Source organism: Phocoena phocoena, chromosome 11, assembly GCF_963924675.1.
Source record: "Phocoena phocoena chromosome 11, mPhoPho1.1, whole genome shotgun sequence".
In the NCBI taxonomy this organism is placed as follows: Eukaryota; Metazoa; Chordata; class Mammalia; order Artiodactyla; family Phocoenidae; genus Phocoena; species Phocoena phocoena.
In genome coordinates, this window is record NC_089229.1 from 30,552,241 (window position 1) to 30,566,638 (window position 14,398).

General features: G+C 35.0%; 1 protein-coding gene across 9 annotated transcripts in view; it reads left to right on the top strand.

Annotated features, from left to right (window-relative positions):
* Window positions 1–5,225, top strand: part of ATP2B1 (ATPase plasma membrane Ca2+ transporting 1) — a 129,197-nt gene extending 123,972 nt beyond the window's left edge. For 7 of the 9 annotated variants that reach the window (XM_065886614.1, XM_065886616.1, XM_065886618.1 and 4 more), the window contains one exon: window positions 4,620–4,931. In XM_065886614.1, coding sequence (XP_065742686.1) covers window positions 4,620–4,931 — 312 coding nt within the window. Of the gene's footprint in view, window positions 1–4,619 lie in introns of all 9 variants that reach the window. The other 2 variants (XM_065886615.1, XM_065886622.1) reach the window with 2 other exon arrangements.
* The last annotated feature ends 9,173 nt before the right edge of the window (window positions 5,226–14,398 follow it).

A 14,398-nucleotide genomic window follows, 5' to 3' on the forward strand; every position in this document is an offset into this window, starting at 1 on the left:
CTCTGCCTTTAATTTTCGTAACATTGACTTTTTAAAAAAATCTAGGCAAATTGTCTTATAAAGTGTCCTGCATTCTGGATTTGGTTGTTTCCTCTTGATTAGCTTTATGTTAAACTTTTTTTTGACAAGTTTATCTCCTAGGTGGTATATATTCTGTTTATTTTTACTTCAGAAAATTCTAAGTAATTGACTTCTTTCACTTGGAGTGGTATCACATGACCTTAGGTGTATCATATTTATTGTATTTCTCTGTATAATTGTATTCCAGGCTTTATATTAAATATCAAATCAAGCACAAACTCTGAAGACATAGCCACCCACACCTGCTTCAGGTGATGTGCTCTGTGCTCTTTTCTGATGCACAACTATATATGAAACCTGTGAGTTGCTGGGCACATGTAGTGAGGGTAATGGTGTTAATACATTTAATGAAAGGTTAAATTCCTCACTGGTTTCCTGCCCTAATATAGAATAATCTTAGAAATATCTGTGTTTGTCAGACTGCTTTGTCTCTTTTTTTTTAACCTTTTTTTTTTAACTGAAGTATAGTTAATTTACAATGTTGTGTTAACTTCAAGTGTACAGCAAAGTGATTCAGTTATACATATATGTATTCTTTTTCAGATTCTTTTCCATTATAGGTTAGTATAAGATATTGAATAGAGTTCCCTGTGGTATACAGTAGGTCCTCATGGTTTTCTGTTTTATATATAGCTGTGTGTATATGTTAATCCCAAACTCCTAATTTGTCCCTCCCCCTCCCCCACTATACTCAAAGACTCATCTGGAGTCTTTACTGTGCTAAATGAAGAAATTATAATCCATTTCAACTTTGTCATATACTAGGCTTGTAACATCTCTGGAGAGGGCATCTTTTTTTCCTCACTTATTAGTCAGATCTTCTAAAAATCTGAAGAGGAAACTTTCTATAGTTTTTCTTTATAAAGTGTATCCTTCTAATATCAATCTTCACGGTTAGTAAATTCTTTTGCTAAATCAATAGTTACGCCTTCCTGGAAAGGAGAAATTGAGGGAAAATTTGGACTTCCAGATAAATGATTGGCAAACCATAGCCTATGGGCCATATCTGGCCTGTTGCCTGTTTTTAATTGGAACATAGCCATGCTCATTCATTTAATTACTGTCTGGTAGTTTTACACTACAAAGGCAGAGTTGAGTAGCTGCATCAGGGACCGTATGGCTCACTAAGCCTAAAATACTTGCTGTTTTGGCCCTTTACAGAAAATGTTTTCCAACCCCTATTCCAGGTAATTAAAACATTATATATTACACAGGTGAGTCTCACTTTGAGAAAATTTGATATGCAAGTACACAGCTTTGAAAAGCAACCTCGAATTTTATTCCCTGTTGCACAGTATCTTTTACTTTACCACTGAAATTCTTTATGGTGCACATAATAAAGGTAGTGATGAATACAAATTTCAGAAATGGGCAGTCTGTTGTAGAAGGTAAGATATATCAGCTACTGATTAAGTAGCCTCATAGTTTAAAGCCATCTCCTTACATAACAGTGTTTTGGGCAGTAATATTTTCTACCATCAAAAGTTAGGATTATATTTAAGAAAATGGGTGGTTTAGCAGGGTACATGATCTTAATTTGATTTGTTACTTAAAGTTTAATGTAATGTTTACATATTCAGTTTCCTAAAATTACTTTATGATCATAATAATCATTTCAATTTTTTGTCTGCCATATGTGCCTCATTCATGCCTCTGATTTTTTTTCCTCAATAATTTACTGTTTAAAAAATTTTCTTGACATAGGGATTGTTGAATTTTTCTTAATTCTTATAATTTTAGGAGCTATAGTTTTGTGCATAGTAGGTCTCAATAGCTATTAAAAGAATTGAGTTAAAAGACTAGGTAAACAATAAGGGTTGGATTGTCAAAGATGGGTAATCATTTTCTGCTTAAACTGATTTCTTTGTGGTATTAAAGTAGTTTTCTGTCTACCTACAGTATAATGCACACAGTTGGCACTTTTTAATTACTCAGAATTACTACAGTACTGTGAGAATTTTACCTATAGAAGGTAACAGAGATGAGGGCAAGTATAAACTAGGTCAGTGTCACGCCTTAGATCGAGAGTGCTTTCTTATTTATGAGTAGAAAATAAAACAAATCTGGCTCAGTGGCCCCTAGTTAATCTAGATGTTATCATGTGTGCCTAATGTGAGAACTGTTTATTGAAAATTGTATTGCTTTGCAGCATTTCTAAGCTGTCCTTGTAATGTGCTGACCTAAATCTTAGGAAGTATCTTATTCTACCGAAGTTACTTATAAAGCTGATGTCCATATGTTCTCTTCTTTTATTGACTTGAAAGAACCTGGAGTTGGGAGTACAGAAAGCTTGGTTCTAAGACATTCTGGCACTGATTTGTAGTGACCCAGCAAGGCAGCCACCTGTCCTCAGTTGCTCAGTTTCATTATTTGCAAAGTGGTTGAAATAAACTATCTCGCATATCCTTTCAAGCTTCGATGTTCTAGGGTAACTTAATACATTTTGTCAGATAGGAAAAAAAATCTTAGCAAAATTGGAAAGCTTCGGTAAAAAGGAATCTAATTTCACCTGCCACAGGTGTGAGTGTAATTGTTTATACAAATATATTCACTGCACTCACCTGCTTATAACTCTTTACACTGCTCCTCCTAGAGCTTTGCCGACTCCCAGATCTCTAACTTAAACCCATACCTTTCTTCTGAGCTCTGGATATTTTCACCTGGATGTTCTGCAGCTCCCCAAATTTAACATGTTTCAAAAATTGATTTTTATTTTCCCCTTGATTCTTCACTACTCCCTTCTACCCAGACTGGTCAAAACAAAACATCTCAACTGCTTCTCTAGCTCCATTAGCAATACCAGCAACCAAGTCAAATAAGCAACAACTTGAGAGTCATCTTGAGCAGCTCTCATCACTAACCAGACTTGCTGGCTGGTCCTTCAGTTTGTATTCTCTGTGCCTACTGGCCACTGACAGCAGTGAACGTAGGAGTGCAGGAATCGCTCCAAGATCTTGATTTCAATTCCTTTGGATAAATTCTTAGAAGTGGGGATCTGGAATAGTCAGACTCATACAAGCAGAGTAGAATGGTGGTTACCAGGGGCTAGAGGGAGGGGGAATTGGGAGATGTTGGTCAAAGGGTACAACATTTCAGTTATACAAGATGAATTAAGTTCTGGAGATCTAACGTATAGCATGGTGACTACAGGTAACAATACTATACTGTATTGTATACTTGAAATTTGCTAGGAGGGTACCATCCCAAGTGTTCTCGACACACACAAATGATAACTGTGTGAGGTAGTGGATAGGTTAATTAACTTGATTGTAATGATTATTTCATAGTGTAGATGTATATCAAATAGTCTTGTATGCCTTAAATATATACAGTAAAAAGTGGGCATAAACTGCTACATTTTCAAAAAAATAAATTCAAATATCCCTGTGAAGAAATTAATTTTTTCAATGCCATTGTCTTATGAGGTGAATTTAGTGACTTAAGATGAGTTTAGTGATCTTTTTTTGGAATATCAGTATCAGTTACTTCTGTTAACTATGAGTAAATGATGTCTTCATTGCTAAACAGGATTCATTAGAAAGCAAAGGCAAACACTATTTGAATTGATGTATACTAGATGCTCAGCTATTTGGATTTTGTCTTTTTTTTTAAACTATTTACAACACTGGGTTAATGAGACCTAACGTCAGTATGTGCAGGAATGTATTTGAGTCAATTATTCGTTAACCTCTCTTCATCCATACAGCAGACTTCTGAGAAGGAAGGTGAATTGTTGAGCTATATGTTTAAGGGTGAAAATGCTAGAAGACTTTGTGTCTTCTCCTGGGGAAATTTTTCACAGAAGGATCCCAGAGGGCTTTTTGTTCTGTTTTGTTTTGTTTTAAATCTGTTCTTTCCAATGAAGTTTAGTATGTAAATTTATTTGTTTTATTATTATAGAGAAAAACACTAACACTTGACTGACAAATGGCATATACTCAAATATTTATAGCTGTTTAATGGCATTTTATAGATATTTATTTGGGTTTTGTCTTTTTATTTTTTAATTAAGGGCATAGTGGGGTAGATGTGAGTTCATTGTGACATTCAGCTTATATTTGCTTGGCTTTATCATAGTCGGTGACACCCTAATTCCTAGCATGATTAATAGTAACCCTCTGTGCTTGACTTTGTTTAACTTATTTGAATTGTTTTCAAAAATTATAATTTTTTTCATTTAAAAAATTAGCTAAAGCTGTGTATGGTTAATTTTATGTTTGTTTGCTGTTTGATTTTGTTTTTTTAGGGAAAAAATCCTATAAAATGGCTATTAAATTCTTAGCCAGTGACAATGAGATTTTCTTAGTATTACTTTGAATTCTACACCTCTTAATTCTTAGAGTATGTGGTTTTGTTGGTCTGTAGTGTCCTACTAAAATATTCATTTTTTTTTACAGTGTATTGCAAGTTCCACTGCATTACATGCAAATATGATTCACTCATACCTAGCTGTTTGTGGATTCAAACTCATAAATGAACCATTTCTAAATTAAGCTAATGGCATACTGATATCTTTCTGTGTTTTCTGATGTTTACAGATTCGAGTGGTGAATGCATTTCGTAGTTCTTTATATGAAGGGTTAGAAAAACCGGAATCAAGAAGTTCAATTCACAACTTTATGACACATCCTGAGTTTAGGATAGAAGATTCAGAGCCTCATATCCCCCTTATTGATGACACTGATGCTGAAGATGATGCTCCTACAAAACGTAACTCCAGTCCTCCACCCTCTCCTAACAAAAATAACAATGCTGTTGACAGCGGGATTTACCTTACAATAGAAATGAACAAGTCTGCTACCTCTTCATCCCCAGGAAGCCCACTACATAGTTTGGAAACATCACTCTGATTGTAAGCTGAATGTTAACACACTAGCTGCATTGTAAAGAAACAAATTGAAACTGGGTCTTTTCACATATTGTGACGGACAAGATAGTATTCTTGTCTTTGGACTTCAACAGAAGACACACTTGTACGAATGTAGATTTATTTTTTTAAAAAAAAAAAAAGCAAAGCTTTCTGCCAGACTGAGGGTGCTTTTTGGGGGGTGGGAGAAATGAACTGACAGAAACAGTAACTCAGCTTAAGTTGACCTGTGGATCATCAGTAGAACCTAAGAATGGTCCTGAACAGTGTATTAGCAAAGCTTTAGTTTATCTCAATCCTTGATGGGAGAGAGGGAGGAGTAAAGCTGGGCAAGCAAGCAAAGAGCCCTGGATCATTGAATTGATGCTTTAATTTCTGCTGTTGGCTGTTAATAATTTGGATTATTTATGTTTATAAATGATACAGATCTGTTTACAAGGTTTGTAGATACTTTTTTTGTTCCTGTTCATAGATGGGAAGCTTCCTTATAACTGATGCAGAGAAAAATTAGTCCTTCAAATACTGCTGTATTTTCAGGAAAAAAAAAGGGGGGGGGTGTTTCTATTGAAACTGTACTAAATTTTTGCCTACAATTTACCTTGTTAAATATTGTAGATAAATTGCTGATACTAATAGCCAAATAGATAACACTAATGCTTTGTTTAAAAAAACAAAAAACAAACAAAACAAAACAAAAAAACATGAGCAGTGGTGTTCTAATGAAGTTATGGCATCTGTCCTAATTAGTTTCTTAAATACATTTACTACTTAATGGTTTTGAAACAACTGTTTAATTTTTAAAAATTTTTGAAAACTTGCTAATAACCTTTGTTCAGAATTTAGTAGATTGTTTAATGCAGGACATCAACTACATAATGAAAGATGCTTGAAATGCTTTTGTTATTTCAGGCAAATCAAATTAAATCAAACTATCAAACTACAAGAGAACTTTAGTCCTTTTTGTTTTTGTCTAAACATGTTAGTTCAGTGATGTCTTGGTGAGCTGTGAGTGAACTGTATTGATTTTTCTAATAAATCCTTAGAAACCTTCATACAGCATGAGGGCTGTTGGCATTTTGAAAAAGGTTAATAAGTAGAAGCATACATGTTTTCCTTTTGTTTTTGAAACTTGTTTGTAAACATAAATAAACATGCCCTTTTATTAAATAAATACACAGCGATGTTTTTTTAAAAAGAAATTTCAGCTTCTTTACTCAATTCTACATATATGGTGCATCGGTCTGTTCTCTTTAACCACAATTGGAATAAATTTCAAGATGGTAACAGCCCCATGAAGTACCCCCTTTAATTCCTTGGTGGCAGGTCTAACAGAACCAAATTAAGGAAATCATTGCAGTTTGACATGTTCCTCATAGAGTTTAGTTTGCCTAAAATAGTCTCACAGTTTAAAAAAAATAATGACCACCATTGTCTTTGATACATTTGTTTTCATTCTTAAGTGGCCAAATAACAAATTAGGTAAAATGAGATTATGTGAAAAGGTGGGAAAGGTCCTAAAAATATACATATTTAGATGTAATCATTAACCATATGCTGGAATGCCCATCTGTAAGCCAGTTGGAGTCTTTAAGTCTTTTTTTCTTTTGTCTACTTTCTCCCCCTTTTTGCCTCTTGTCTTTACCTTTTAGGAACTGACATTGTGTTAGGGCCCAGATTGCATCAGATATACAATCCTCAGGCTGACATAAAGTTTATGAGGACTACTACAACATCTGAGAGTGCTGACCCAGCAAAGAAACATTTAGTTGATGGTGCTTGATATTTTTGGTGGGTGGGGGAGAATCTTTTTCTCTCCATCAGTCCTTTGCAGTTAGCCTCTGCAAGACTTAGAAAAACATTGGCTCTGTCAGCATTTGTAACTGTACATTATTCATCAGGTATTTATAGCAAATCATACTGTAAAAAGAGGTAGCATGATATGCTGGAAAGCATACGAGGCTAGGAGTCAGGACCTGGTTTCTAGTCTTGATTTTGCCATTAACGTGCTGCATGACCTTGGGGAAATCATTTACCCTAAATGAGGGTGGTGGACTAGACTATCTTGAAGAACCCTTTCAGCTCTAAAAATTTACCCTATCCGCTGGAGAGCCTACAAAGGCATAGGGAATAGAGAAAAGGGAAATGTTTTCAGTTTTCTTTTTTATTTTGGTTATGCTTAAATATGAATGTAATTACCAAAAGATTTAGAAATGCATGTGCTTTGGAGGATTTGTATTGAGCTTTTACAGTATTCATTTTTCAACTCAAGGCAATGGCTTTTTACACCAACTCTAATCCATAAACGGGTCTTATTGACATCCATGAAGTAGTAGCAAGACATGCTTAGTGTGTATTTCTCTCTTTGAGACACTGTAATTTCTACCAGAAATTTCCAGAGCATTATGTAAGTGGAAAAAAATGCAAACAAGCTGTTAAAGATCTTGGATCCCATTATATAGTATGTATAGCTGAAATCAGCATCTGTAATTCAATCACGTTTTCTCTTTTATCCTCTAACCAAAAAATTGTTTAATTTTGCATCCCAAATGTTTTTAATCTTTGTATATTTTTTAAAAATCTTTTTCTCCTCATCATTGCCTTTTTTGTGGTTGTAAATAGACTTACTTGCACTTTGAAGATGAGTTACTCCTTGTCATCTTATAAATATGTGATATGGTAATTTTCATAACAGATGTCAGTTTTGAACCAAGAAATGGTGATTTGTTTATAAGCAAAAAAAAAAAAAACTGGCTTCATTTCTGTGAAATTGCTCTTTGAAAATTTCTTTTTACACGTGTAAGCCAACTGAGATACCGTGATGGTGTTGATTTCTTTCAATGATGCTTACCATCTATTTTAGCCACTGAGCCTTTTATTATTTGTCTATTTGTAAAGTTTATTTGTCTTAACTCATTTAATAAATATACTGTTTATCTGTTTCTGAATGGGGACTGAACTTTTTGAATATTTAAATTGATTTGAACATCATATTTGGGAATTCTTTTTTTCTACTTGAAATTTTAAAAACCTAATCGATGAAAATTCTGTAATGTACTTGAAATGTTATGGCTGTGTTCTAATATGCATGATCTTGCCCCTAGAATGAAAGTGGGTATATTGTCCCTACTCTCCTACCCACTGTCTTCAGTCTTTGTAGCACAAGAGATAATTTTTGCAGTCCAGGGGAGAATAATGTTTGGGTTTTAAAAAAGATTAGTTTTTCACATTAAATGTAAGACCTTATTTTTTCATTAACTAATGCAAAGTTGTCAATAGCAATTATCTGAACGTTAGGGTAACAAAATTAATCAAATTGCCCTCAGCTGGTTTTTATAATAAATTATTAACATAAGTTAGCAACTTTGTTGAAATACTGAGAAAACTTTAAATGATTATTAATACCATATTTTTCCATCAGTAAAAATTATTCAGTTAATGAGTGTATACAAGTACCATATTTATGACATGAGAGATGTTTTCTACTGTCAAGTTCGATTGTATATATGTATTATGTATTAGGATTGAATTTTGAATTAAGTCCCTTTGTAAAATTAACTGAATAAGAAAGGGAAGTTTCTGTAAGTTTCTGCTTATTGACATTTTTTCTTCCCTGTGTCTTTAGAGAGCTCCTGTCATGTTACAGCTGCCTTTGTTCTTTTAACGTACTCCACTCTTAAGACTCTGACATCCAAACCCCATATCAACCTGTATCTTTTTTAATTAGTGTTGCACTCATTTGCAGACCAAAAAAACCTTTTAATAGCATAATTATACCACCGAACTAAAAACAATCTTTGAAAGATCCTTGAAAACTTGTCTTTATTTTAGAATAAGCGTTATAAAAATACCATAAAGAATGTTTGATGCTGTAATGGGAGTCATGGTTGTATTCCTGTACTTCTCTTATCAGTACATGTCAAAAAGGACATGATCTTTATCCTTATAATGTAACTTCCTTTCAACAGATAGATGATTTTGTCTCTTAAACTCTCGATAGCTTATTTTTGTACTCTCTGTCTTAACTACTTCTTTAACATTTTCCCTGTTTGTTAGAAAAATACTTCAGCTTGCAGACGAATATACTAAATGTAGGCATGTTTAATCTCTATTCTCTGAATTCAGTGTCATTATTGAACACGATAATAGTAATGGTTCCAAAGTAGGAAATTAAAGGAAGATATATGAATATGTGTTTATACGGTATCAGTCTTTGCACAACTTTCTTAACCAGCACTGTGTCCTAGGAAAACTAGTTTCCAAATAAGTACCACCCAAATCTGGGTGGGGTGTTCAATGCGGTAAGTTCCCTAAGAATTCTCTTAATTAAATCAGAGTTACAAGGACCACATAACTTCCGAATTACTTTTTAGATAATTAAATACAGACACTCTCTCCTTACCTATTAAAAGGAATCTTGTCATATCATAAGTTAATATCTATGGAGTACCTGATATATGCTGAGCCCTTTATGTGGATCATGTAAATATTGCTAACAACCCTCTGTACTGCTGCTGCCATTTTACATAGGGAGAGACTGAAGCTTAGAGAGTTTAAGTAACTTGCTCTTGGTCGCATGGTGAGCTGGAATTTACATCAAGGCTGACCTTCTCAAGAACCCCAAGCTGGTAGCTATTGGTTTTTACTGCAGTACTAGCATCTTGTTAACCTGAGTCAGGGCCCAGTGCCTAAAAAGCTTAAATTTTAAGTGTTCCTTTGTTGTTCTTTTCTGACATCAAATGCGTCAGAGATGATCTTAAAGATTTTTCATAACCTTCCTGGGTTATGAAGAGACTGAGGCAAAGAATCACCGATTAAGATGTATAATCCATGCTTTCCTTATAATCAGACCTCCTCTAGCTGAAGAGTGAAAGATAAACTAAGTCGATTTTTTGTTTTTTTTTTTGGCCGTGCCCCACAGCATGTGAGATCTTAGTTCCCTGACCAGGGATCGAACCCGTGTCCCCTGCGGTGGATGTGCGGAGTCTTAACCACTGGACCTCCAGGGAAATCCCAGAACGGTGTTTTTAATAGCATATTTTGGTTAGAAGTTTTCGTTATTCAATACTTTTAAGATAGGTATGTTTATTCAAAGTTTCATAGTGTTTTTTTTTACTTGAGAAAATTAAATTTTATTGACGCCAAGGATACTTAGGCCATATCACCAAAAAAAATTTATGGCAATATCAGTAGTGCCTTTTAAATTAAATGACAAATTGTAAGTGTTCAACAACTTATGGTCCCTTTTTCTTGACATATATGATTAAGAATATATCTTTTTATCAAAATGTAAAATACCATCTGACAGAAGTAACAATTATTCTGTTGGCTTTATACATTAAATTAAATCACTGTACTTTAAAAAGTAAATATTTTCCTATTTTTCTTTTTTCTTGTGCTAGATCTATATTATAATATTCAAAAATTGCATAATTCAAAAACTGTAAGTGGATATAACAAAACTGATTTTGAACAGAAAGCAATGTTTCTTAAATTTTTTCCAAACATTTCTTAAAAATTCAAATGGCAATAACTCTTTTCTAATCATAATTGTAAATTTAGGCTATCTGAAAACCTACTGTTACAATTTCTTGTTAGACACATAGTTAGACTTTGTATGTGAAAGGAGTTATATGTATATGCATGGAGTGCTCTTTACAAAAAGGAAGGAATTTTTATAAGGTTGATGCATTTTGAATGGGTATGTATTAATGTTAATAGCCAGAGTTATTCATTCATTTGACAAACCTGTCAGGTTCAGAAGATACCAAATGAGCAGGAAAAAGTTTCATAGTATTAGTCTAAAAAGTCATCGCTTTATTTCCTAAATAATTTGTAATGAAAATTTATCACACTAAAGAGATAATAACATTTTGCTTGAAATTTGTGAAACTAAAGAATAGGGTGTTTTATATTTCTTGAAGAATTATTTGGTCCTCCAGCTGTATTTCCCTTGGTGAAAATTCTTAATGTTTTAATATTTAGCCTAAGGGAGTAACCCTATTGCACATTAGACTTTAATAATTTTTTAAATAAGAAAATTACAGCCATTATTTCACTACTGTTTTAATACCACTTTATATTAATGTTTATGGTTTGTGAATAGCCAGCCTCCCCGTCTGTAAAAATAGGATGCTTGCTGATTTTTATAATCTTTAAGGTAATATTTTATAATTTTTATTATAATTATTTAATTACTATTATTTATTTAATATTAATAAATATTTATAATTATTAATATTTTATAATCTTTAAGGTAATAATATTTTTAGGCTCTTTTTCTTGTAAGACCGCTTTTGAAATCATAAGTATTTAGTCTGAGGCATACCTTAGTGAGTAGCTTGAGACAAATGCAAAAATATTTAAAATGTGAACTCAGGGACACCTGTGTTATCCGAGGTTAGAAATTTAAATTTAGGCTGTTTTTGATTTATCTAGGATTCTAAATCTTTTAACCATAAGCCTGTTCTTTCAGTTGGCTTCAAATCCTCCAAGAAGGGTAGTCTGTAGTATCTAAAATCTTTCATTTTCTCACTGTTACAGACTTGGGATGGGAAGTAGGTCTCAACGACTGAAGGAAGTGTGGTGGTGGAGAGAGTGAATTGTGACAGTGAAGCCACACCACATTTCCTAAGTCCAGGACTCAACTGCTTAAGAACACTACGCTAGTGTCTGTCTCCCCTTTCCTGGTCCCCAAAATGTCTGACTGATAACTGCTTTCCTGCCCTTTATCTACATCTCCTGCTTACCATTTATTCATTCACTCAACAGATATTTGGTACCTGTCATGGGAAATTCATACGGTTCTAGACTTGGGAAAACCAAGCAAGGTCCTTCCTGTGCGGGAGTTTAAGTTGTAGTGGGTGGGAGAGACCGACCTATATGAGGTGGTAACGGATGATGCTGTTACATAGTGTGGTCAGGGAACCCTCTCAAGTGAGGTGACATTTGAGCAGAGACCTGAAGGAACGGAAACAGCCAACTTCTTGGTTGTCTGGAAGAGCCTGCCAGTGAGAGGTTCCAGTAGCTGGTGCTTGGCAACTTTGAGGAACAGCAAGTGTAGCTGGAGTGGAGTGAACCAGTGGGAGAGTGGTAGGATATAGGCTGAGAGATGCAATGGGGGGCTTGCCTATAAGCCTTGGCAAGAACTTTGGCTCTTAGGCTGACTGAGATGGGAAGCCAGTGGAGGTTTTTGAGCAGAGCGGCAAAGAGTCTGACCTTTGAAAGGATCATTGGCTGTTCAACACAGAGCGAGAAGTTGGAAGTTAGAAAACCAGTTAGGAAGCTGTTGCCATTTTCAGATGCATTCCATTCCAGCTTAGCTTTTTCTGCTGCTTTTGTAGCCCCAAAGCTTTCTTCTAGAAGCTTCAAGCTACTAAAGAGTCTTGTGGACCCCTTATTTCTTTATATGTTTTACCTTTATGCTCCATCCAGAGCATGGCGTCATTTTTAGTCAACTCGGAGAACCTAGGTACTTTCCTCATTTGCTTTAGCCTATATGCAGTTTCCCAAATGAATCACAGTACTACATTTTTACTCGGTGTTGTTCAGCAACATGGTCCCAAATAGAAGATGGTAATTTTTCAGCTGTTCAGTCTCTAAGACTATAAGCACACCTTCTGCAAACTATCCTTTTTTTTTTTTTTGCTTTGTAAAAGCTCTTTACACCTGCTAAGTTTATTTTTTATACCAAGTCTGGCTGTTGGTATACTGATTCTTTCATCATCTCCCGGCTAATTTTCCTGGCTCCATCCTAATGAAGGTACTCCAGTTGGCTGCCTCACTCCTGCTCTGTCATTGACTAAGATGGCTTTGCCTCCTTGACATTTCACACCTTGGTTCCTAATCCTGAGCCACCTCTACTTGCTTCCTGTCCTCAGCTTCAGAGTATACTCACAGTCTTGCTGGTGACCACAGTTCACGCTCATTTCCTGGTTTTCCTCACTGATGCTCAAACCAACCTTTAATTTGTCCCTTATTCTTTTAAGGGTCATTCCTCATTGTATTTATTCCAAACTTCTACATTTTTCTCAGGACAAGCATTCAAGATGTGGTTTGTCTGACTAGAACGTACCTTTCGCATTCTACCTTTCACTGTCAACTAAACCTATATTTTTTTCACACATTTTAGCAGACATCTGCCTCACCTTATATTTCTATTACTGGTTTTTGGTCCAAAGAATATGATTTTACATCTATCTATATTAAACTGTTGCTTTAGTCCATTCATACCACTTCGACTCCTAATTTTATCATCTACTGTATTCTTAACCCTTCTCAACTTAATGCTGCCCAAGACAAGTGATTAGCTTTCCTTCTACTCCTTTATGGAAGCCACTGTTTCACAACAAAACTGAAAGACATAAGACAGATCTGCCAATAACCCTTTGCCTTACTTTTCAAAACCACTACCAAGTTGATATCAATGCCCTTTTAATCCAGTCACTCAACCAATTAGGGATCACCTAATTAAATGTTCTGTCATCCTACACACAGATAGCCATCAGATCCAAAAGTAGATGTCTTGTTGAAATACTGTCAACTACATTTCCTGTTTTGCTACAAATACTTCTTCCTTGGTTTCAAGTACTTTTGTCAGTTTCTTGATTTTCAGTTATTACCCTTGTCTATTCCCTCTTTGCCTTAAGCCCACACACTTAGGTTTCTTAACTGTGTTGTCCACATCCCTGTCCTCTTTTCTTTCCCATCATCAATCTATCCAACACATAATCCAAAATCTTCCTAAATCACCACTTTGCCCACATCATCCCTCCTCTCCTCAAAAAATAGATAGGTAAATACCAGAGTTTAAAAAAGAGCACATGTTAAATGGCTCTTTATTTGATCCTAACAACTCTGGCCTCACATGGTTGTCACCTGCCCTCTTTCCACTGCTCTGACCACATTTTCTGTTCGTGTTCTGTTCCCTTCCCTGTGGATTCCTCCTTGAAGTTCCACGTTCTTGGCCCCTTTTTTACCGTATACCTCTTCATGGTGCATGTACTGCCCCACCTCCCTCCACCCTCAACACCTCAGATACATAAGGGAGAAATAGTGGAGAGTGCTTTTTTAGGCGGAAATCACCTCTGCAGAAGAAGGTGCTGAGGCTTAAAGATCTCTTGAGGTTTAGGGAAAGGTGATGTGATGTTAGAAGAGGATTTGCCTAGAAGTCAGACCTGGGGTTTGGTCCCAATTCTGCCTTGTGCCAGCTTTTAATACCTTGAGGCTTCATTTTCCTCAACAGAATTGTGACTATTACGATTCTTCCCCAATTTTGGATGTTCAGATGGGCTTGGAAACATGAAAGCACTTTAACAATTATAAAGAGCAATGCAAGATGGTACTATTGACTCAGTAGCAACAGAAACAATTCTGTGAAGAGCTATTCCTGCCTCTCCCTATAAATTTGGTTTAAATAGAAATTTTCAGAGTTATAAAGTGCCCTTAAATCCC